Below are 9,321 nucleotides of genomic sequence, written 5' to 3' on the forward strand. Positions count from 1 at the left end.
TATTTTACATGACTATCATATTTTCTTCTGACAGCTTAACTAGCTCAGTGTTGCGATTTTAATACATGAAAAAGTTACTATTCACTGCTTACGAATATTGGAAAATTACAGAAATAAATGTATGAAAATGAGTATGAAATATACCCTTAAAAATAATTAAGTATGTATCCTCCCACACGTATACTACACGATATGTGATAAACAGGAATAAGACCTTGATCCACTCATTTTAATTATCAGTTCCACTAATGTAAGCAAAAAGCCTGGCATTGGTTCGATCAATATCTCAATCTTTGTTCCGTGACTTCCCACCGATGAGGACTCAAATTAATTGACGTCGTCTCTTTGATGCGCCCTTACAATTTATCACTTTGCTAGACAAGCTATTTATAAATGAACATTGTTTTGATTTCTTGAATTATTACATCGTTTTAACTAATTGCGACATTTCCATTTGACAGATATAAAACGAATTTATACAGATCTATAATTTTCAATTAGAAAGTAAAATAGAAAGTCATGTCGCTGTTTATTATTCTAATTTATATTTATTGAATATTTTATGTAAACTGCGAATTTTGGCAGAGCGCACGAAACAGAATACATGCGACAAAAAACTTGATGATTAATTATAGGTACAAAACTCTAAAAGGGGAAAGAATAGTCCATTTACTGTCTATTAATGTATGGTAAACGTTAACTATTCAAAATTCAATGGTTTTAGATATGATAAGCAAAGAAATGATAGTATAGTAAGAAGAAACATGTCACAATGCCATAAGTCACAGGTCTGTCGCATTGCAATGGAAGCAATTAATTAATGCTTATTATATTTTTACTTTTTATTATTAGAATACTAATTATAGTTTTATATTTGTGGTAATAAATTATTTATTTCGAAAAGGATCTCTTTATTAAAGTTGCCTATAAATAGTTATAAAAACTTTAAAACTGTTTGTTGACAATTGTACTATACATTCATTTCTTCAAAGCTTTTACAACAGTAATCAATCCCTCCAACCATAGTTAATAATAATTACACAAACATAAAACAGTGGAAAAGACCAGCAAATACGTTGTTCTTTTATATTATCTGCCTAATAATGTAAGCTCGGTAAATACCGAAATAACATATAAACAAGAATAGATGGAAAGCGTAATAAGCGCGGGTGGACCTGCCTCGCAAACCTTACTAATTGATCCCTGAACGTAACGAACCATTTTAATTTCTTCTTGCGGTGAGACGGTGCGTTTGGGGTCCTATTTATCAAGGGAATGTTAACTTCTACCTATAAATACATTATATTTATTTTATATTACTATTTTCAAAAAAAATATGCAGTTAATTTATATAATCACAGATCATAAATATTACCCTATTTAAAAATATCCACAAATAAAGATAATAATACGAATGTTTCGGTATCCAAAATATACAAGTTTGTAATCTATGTATTCTTTAAAAATTGTATCAACGCTTTCTTTCCAATCATCAGAAAAAAGAGGAAAACTGCAATTTCTGTAAAATATAGTGTTTACAGTTAATTAATTGAAAATAAACAGAGTTTAATAACAAAATGAGTATTTAATTTAACCATATAAATCTAAGCAGACATTGTTTTCTATATACCAATGCTCCGAAATGTTAAACTGTCATATTAGTCAAATTTGCCAATATATTACAGCGTCAGTACTCTTCGTAGCGCATTTTTACGTAAACTTGTGTAAATGATTTAAAATTGAATTTAAGAATATCAGTATATCGCAACTTTATGTTAAACAAATTATAAGAAATTCCTGTGTTGAAAAGTACGGATGTGTTTAATGGTAAAATAATGTACTAGTTAAAAATAAAAAATAAGATAAAGTAGACCATAAATGTTGTTGGTATTTTTTTAATATTTAGTCTATGATTGTTGCAGATGAGGGGAAAGTACACAAAATAGTACAATGGACTCGCAACGGCGATAATCAGTCAGCTCTGCTTGATATTTTCGACGTCACTCCAGGGGAGCCTATTCAGGTATATTATATATCTTTTTATTTAAAATCGAAAAGTTGAAAAAGACAGATGAATAGACAGTAAAGAAGCTAAAATAAGCAATAGTTGATAAAAGATTTCTGGAAATTAAACATGCTCATCTGCATTGTAGATATGACATCACTTTAAGGCGTATAAGGAATTATTTAACGATAAGTACTAAAAAGCAAAATTTTATGGACTTCGTGAGGAACCTGAGTAGTTTTTTTTTGATTCTCGTTCCATTTATTTTCTTTCTTTTTCATCTTCACGTTATTTTACGGTTTTATTATTTGTCATTGACACAATCATTTACTGAGCAACGAAGAGTTATGCTTGTGATTTTTCTACGAGATCGAATCAGGAAGGACAAGATCCATAGACAAACGAAAGTAGCCGACGTAGTCCAGCGGATTAACAAGTTGAAGTGGTGGTAGGCAGGTCCCATAGTGCAAGGCGTAAGATGGTTGGTTGGAGCCTGAAGGTTCTGAAGTGGCAAATACAGACTAGCAACCGCACCGTGTACTACGTTGTACATCCACCCGTAAACTGGACTGGTGACCTTGTTGAAGTCTTCAGAAATAGCTTGATGTAGATCGTTTGCAACCGGTATCATTTAAAATCTGTAAGACAGGCCTGTATTCAGCATCGCACGATCGGCGGCTGAAATTAATTGTTTTTATTATTTTAATAACCTTAACTGTTCATTTAGGCTATGGCACTATCGCGGGTCCACGGCTCACTGTACGCCGCGTCTGACCGCCGAGTCTTGCAGTTACGACTCGCACTGTGCGCTCGCCGATATGACGCGTGTGTTCGATGTGCGCGCGACCCTTATTGCGGATGGGACCGCGACGCGGGGGTTTGCCGAGAATACATGCCTGGGTATGTTTTACTGCCGTCAAACATAACACAAAAAGAACAATATTATTCATTTAAACTTTGAATCAATTGTAATGATCACGTATATATACGTTAATATAAGAATTTCAAAAGAGCCCAATTTAAAAGAAATTTGTATCAAATTATCTATAATCCCATCACTTAATATGTATCTACGGGGCCTTCGTACTGGTCCAGATCTAAAAATTACAAAACTAGGTCGAATTTAAATTTTTGTGATCACTTTTTTACTTCGATTCACAAAACTGATATAGAATAGCAAAATAATTATCAAATATGTCTTTTACAGTTTCTTTTTACTATTATTGTCATCTAATACTCTAGAATACATCTTGCGTACTTATATTACCTTTTTTACAATTTCGTAATGAATTTATTATTTTAATTAACAAATTAAATTTTATTACCTTGCTTTAATTTTAAATCACCATTGACAAACGAATATTTTAAATACCACTTTCCATAAAGTTCAATTTATGCTTACATTACAAATTACCGGATTAAAATAAAAGCATAGACCACTTAAGAATGTGCGTTTTTATCAATATAAATCGATTTAAGTTTTAGTTTTGATTTTCTTAAGTGTTATATAATTAAAAGACTTCTCAGTGCGTCTTTCGCGCTGTTGAAATATAGCCTACTGAGGAACAAACATAAACTAAGACCCACTAAGAGCTCAAAGTTTTGTTTACTTAGTGTCAGAGCAGCACGTTCGATAGAAGTCTAAGTAGAAAGTTATGGGATCATGTTTTAACAGATAGCTTAGTTGCAATATTTACTGAGCGAATTGTGTACGCTGCTTCTCTTTGATTTGTCGTTTTGAAATTAGAAAATAGAAATGAAGCAATTTATAAACTATTATTGATTTACTATTCATATGTATCAATTTTTATTCCAAAATAAGATTTCTTGTTATATTTATAACACATGTATTAACATAAATTCATTCGTATTAATTTTGTTTTTTTTTTTTTAATTTTTTCTCCAAATTTACTTGGTATTCCAATAGATTGCACAAACTACAGGCTATTTTATAGCATGTACATTAGTGCGAATTTTATTCGTATCTGTTTTTTTGTTTTGTTAATGTAACTTTGACAAAAAATCAGTTATGTTTTAAGTAAATATTGAAATTTATACAATTTACTTCTCTTAGATTGATACAAGACGTTGCCAATGAAACGGCGGATATCTGCGATTCCTCAATCTCCCGCAAGAGCGTGTCAGCCACTTGGGGTCAGAGCTTACATTTGGGCAGCTTCGTGAAGATGCCTGAAGTCCTACAACCACGCGCTATAACTTGGTATCATTATTCTAAGGAAAAAGGAAGACATCCAATAACTTTCAAGTAGGTATCAAAAACAACTTAATGTTATCATTGTTCATTCTAATTCTATTTGCTTATTAAAATTTGAACATTTAATATTTCAGTTCACTTTTTATTTTACTTTTTTTGGATATTATAATTTCAGTTTAAAAGGTTTAATATAACTATGCATTAATTACGAATATATAAAGACGAGTTAATTATGCTTTGTTGTTTTCGTAAATTATATGAGGGAACCGTCGAGGTCACAACTCTAGTGTACATAAACCGCTGGATTTAAGTACCATCATACCAACTAGTATATTTTAAGTGGTACTGGAAAACTCGTTCTTTTGTACGTTGTTTTATTTCGTGCGAATCTGTCATGTGTGAACAACAGTTTAAAAATAAACTTCAGACTTAACGCGCTTGCCGAAAGCGATTTAAAATCAACACGAATATTTTCGTGTGTACTTTCAATTTAACATTACGCCCAAATAAATTCTACGCGTATGTCATAAAACCGCCCGTTCATAATGAACCTCAGACAAAGTTTCGCCCTCACCTACTTGAGGGAAACTTTTTAAAGCGTTAAATTTCCTCCGAAACCGTGTAGAACCTCATTTTATTACCGGCAGTGAAACGAAACACTGAATAGAAATAAATGCGAGTTTTAAAGGAAATTCGGAAAACGTTCAAGGCGAACACGCATGCAGCGGCGTTAATTAAAGTGTTTCAAATCTACTGTTATCGCACTTCCTCTTGTGTAATTAAAATGCAAGGGGAAGCGCAGAATCAAGGTTTTGTTTGTAGAAATCCATTCATACTCCTGTCCTCCTCGGCACCGTTTAGAGGGGTGAAATTAGTTGATACTACAATTCACAAACATTTTCGAGCGAAGTAGCTGAAACTAACCATACCAGCAGTCGTTTTCCGAACTACATTTTTAAGGCAATATCTAAAATACAATACGCGACTCATTCATAAATTTCCCACTAATAATATACCCCTATATATCGTGAATACTTGTTTTGTTCCAGTGTACGCTTATGTTATAAAGTTCCACAGGTTATAGTGGACCTTCCTTTTCTTAGTTTTAAATCTAAAATCAAAAATATATTATTGAATAAATCTTATTACAACATTCAAAAGTTCTTAGTTCATCGAAACTTGTTTTTTAACTCATGATAGATACTGCCAAGAGTTATTTTTATTATATTTTATTATTACATATTACAATGTATAAATCAAAAAGCTTCAGGCCGGCTCTTTCTGTGTTCAATGGTAAAATAATTAAAGATTCAAAAGTGCATATAAATGCATACTCGAGTAAAGATATTTTGAATTTGTATTTATTACATTTTAAAAGATTATTTTGACATAATAAAACTAAACGGTATAAAATAAAGATTTATTTATTTCAGCAAACCAGAAAAATACATAGAGACATCGGAACACGGCTTGCTCATCATATCGGTGAATGAAGGCGATGCCGGCAGATATGACTGCTGGCTGGGAGGGTCGCTTCTCTGCTCTTACAATATTACAGTTGATACTCACAGGTAAGGAAATCATAAATAAATTTGTTACTAAATAAATATCACAATTATTTATTCTATATGGTACACAGAGATGATTGATCGAGTGTTACTACATGAATATAATGTGTTATATTGCGTACAGATGTTCCCCGCCAGAGAAGACAAATGAATATCAAAAGATATATTCCAATTGGTGTCATGAGTTCGAGAAATATAAAACCGCCATGAAGACGTGGGAACGTAAGCAAGAGGTAACTGTCACACATTGTCTTTGATAAATTAGCGACGAATAAAGAAAAAGTATTAACAACTATCTTTATTTTCAGCAATGCGCCAGACAAAATGATTCGAATCAAAACACGCACCCAAACGAAATCGTGTGATAGCTTCTGAATATCGCCTATCTCATGTTCCAGTCGGTTAATTACTATGCAGGAGCTATCCCCATACCTTACGTGTCGGCCGGCCTCAAATACTTCAATATATTTTCATAAGACCATCCGTCGAGAAATATCCGCTCCAGAATAAAGTGATCGTGTAGCGACTCCATAGATATATCAGAGCTCAGAAATAGTGCTAAGCAAGTGACTCCCCCCTAGCTTTTAAAGACATTACTGAGAGTGAATTTTGATAGTATAACCAACTGTGCACCGCTTCGACCTCATGAGAAGGTGATTTGACGTTTAAAATTTTACGAACTCTTTTAATAAATGAAAGATTAGCGAGCGTTGTGCGCTGCTTTGTTGGATATGAAATAAATATTTATAGTGATCAGTTTTTTAAGCTTCATTCGTTGGATAAGGTAGAGAATTTGTTAGGAGACAAACGATTGCTGGTAAAATACGTGTATATTGCATTTATATTTATTGATTATTGTCTGCAATATTTGTAGAAGTTTTATGTTTTATTATGTTCCTCTATTTGAAATGTATTATTACTTTGGTATAAAACTTTTAGTGAAGAGATATCAATGTGTAATACAATACCCGTTTATATTAATGAATGAATAAAATACGTATTACTTCGTTCGCCCATCGCGCCGCTTCACCGCGGCGGTAATTCGAAATCTCCGAGGGTTGTGGGAGGGTATGCCTCATTATTTTTCCCTGTTCGTGTAAATAGTTACTCTAATTTCAATTCTACTTTACCTATTAATGTAAGTACATATAGGATGCACGTCCTTAAATATAATGAATATAATTTAAGCCTGTGATATATAACAAATTTGTTTAGAAAAAGTTATTTTTAAGATATCAATGTAAACTCATAATACAGAACACTAAATTTAGAAGATAATGTTAAATGCAATTGCAACACTATAACATCGGTTTTTTTTTTTGTAATTCGAATCTAAATATTTTTATTTTCATGTAACGCATTGCAGCACATTATAGCTAAAATATTATTTTAATGAAACGAATAATACAGTTTAAATTAACTTTTAAGGCCTTGTTTTATAATCAATTTAAGCCTTATATTATTTTTTTTCTATTTTTAAAATGGTTCAACATTTTTTAATTTTTTGTTTTGTATAACCATGACTTTAGAGAGAATTGTGTACCTAAGTCTATTAAGGCAAACATTTAACATATCTACTATCCTTCGGAAGCCAAATTATAATGTTATTTTAATTTAATGAATATTGAATGGAAAGATATTTTACGATTATTATATTTAAAACCACTACATCACTATAGCTTATAGTATAATCAATTTAGCAGCAATAATAATTTATTATTCTTGGTAAAGCTTGCTCAGATGAGTAAAAATGTATGTTAGGACAGTCTATTTAAAATATCGGTAGATGAATCAGTACTGTTCGATAAAAGGAAATAAAAAATCGTTTATACGTAGCTTTTAGATATAATCTGTCCTCACAAACATTCATACTCTGTTAAATTGTATGGTAATATAAATGTAATATTATTAGCGTACTAACGTAGACCGTGTTTTAGGAAATATGTCTGCATATTTTTGTACAAAGATTTGATCTTAATATCCTAGGTGAATAGTACAGTAACGTTTCTCGTCATCCTCACTATAAATTATAGTACCTATTCAAAAATCAGCTCGATTCCATATCATATATTATTAAATTATTTAAGAGCTTCTATTTATATTAATGTTCGATCAATCAACGATACACCTTTATAGTTATAACCGTGTATAAAAATTAACGAAATGCGTTTTAAAGTAACATGACATATTTTTTCTAGAGATTTATCGAAATATAGTGAATTTTATTCAAATTAAAACTTTCATTTATAGCAATTTTTCATTGATTAAGCATTTGATTTACGCAATTAATTTGTACAAAGTTAGAAAAACTAAAGTAATTATGTTTAAATTTGGTTAATACAAAAACATTTTGATGTTGTATATTATATTGAAATCAGGCATTCGTTGCTAAATCCGTCACATAGTAGTGTTCAATATTTTGCAAGTTAATATTTGCATTAAATCAGACCTCAGTATAATATTGTAATTGTTTATTGATAACTCGCGAATTATTTAAAGCTAACCGTGTCATGGCAAAAATCCTCCTTCTATAGAATAAGTTGCTTGAGAGATGATTTCTTACATTTGCTTACAATTATATTATAATCAGATTTCATATCATGATGTACATACATGAATCGAAATAGTTATTAAAATTGGTAAGGAATATCTGAGCTTCGTCGTTTATTATACTAAATTATGTAACCTAAGATTCTGTACTTAAGTATTCTAGTTATTACGAAATTAACGATTTCCCACCTCTAGGGACAATCTTGCGCAATAATTATAGCTAATTTACTTATTGTCTGTACTAATCGAATAGCTCTGTAAATTCCACATGTTACTATACTATGTAAGTTAAAATTCAAAAGTAGAGTTAAGGTTTTATATAATAAATCTATGAAATGTATCTTGCAATACGCCAAGTTTTATTTACTTCATACTTCTCTATCCATATGTATTCAATCTCATTTTATAAAGTCCACGTATAGTTTCCCCAACCGCCATATGAGGAATCATATGCGTAATCTAGGGACGTATTTATGCAGTACCGCCCCTGGTTTGTTTGGTATAATTACTAGTGTGTCATAAATAAATCACCTCACTGTAAGCATATCTCTTTTTAAATCTTGTAAATCACGATCCCTAGGACGCTCCACTGCTGAACATAGGCCTCTCCCATAGATTTTCGATATGAGTGGCTAGAAGTCTGTCCAACGTTGCGCTTGCCGATTCACAATCTCTACTCCAAGATCCTAAAGCCCCAGCGGGTATCTATTCTAAGATCTATATGGCCTGTCCGCAATCACTTGAACTTTTTGATCCACTGAACTATATCGTTTACTTTCGGTTACGGATCTCATTCATTTTACACCGTATTATAGTATTTAGTAATTACATATATCAGTAATAACAATACAGGGTATCAAGTATATTGATACGTGACTGTCCGATACGTCAATGTTAGATGTGTATTAATTAAACAGGTAACACTCCCTATCTTGGATGCCTATCTACCTTAGGCCTTATATTATATAAATAATCATATAAAT

General features: G+C 31.5%; 1 protein-coding gene across 1 annotated transcript in view; it reads left to right on the top strand.

Annotated features, from left to right (window-relative positions):
• The window catches only part of Sema2a (Semaphorin 2a), a 115,034-nt gene extending 106,356 nt beyond the window's left edge, over window positions 1-8,678 (top strand). Inside the window, exons 10-15 of the mRNA XM_068771409.1 lie at window positions 1,923-2,023; window positions 2,733-2,905; window positions 4,080-4,271; window positions 5,654-5,791; window positions 5,913-6,021; window positions 6,097-8,678. Of these exons, the coding sequence (XP_068627510.1) occupies window positions 1,923-2,023; window positions 2,733-2,905; window positions 4,080-4,271; window positions 5,654-5,791; window positions 5,913-6,021; window positions 6,097-6,153 (770 nt within the window). The 3' untranslated portion in view covers window positions 6,154-8,678. The remainder of the gene's footprint in view (window positions 1-1,922; window positions 2,024-2,732; window positions 2,906-4,079; window positions 4,272-5,653; window positions 5,792-5,912; window positions 6,022-6,096) is intronic.
• The last annotated feature ends 643 nt before the right edge of the window (window positions 8,679-9,321 follow it).

Source organism: Battus philenor, unplaced genomic scaffold (genome assembly GCF_028537555.1).
Source record: "Battus philenor isolate CCGP_79_NKW_IND1 unplaced genomic scaffold, ilBatPhil1.0.hap1 SCAF_11, whole genome shotgun sequence".
Lineage (NCBI taxonomy): Eukaryota > Metazoa > Arthropoda > Insecta > Lepidoptera > Papilionidae > Battus > Battus philenor.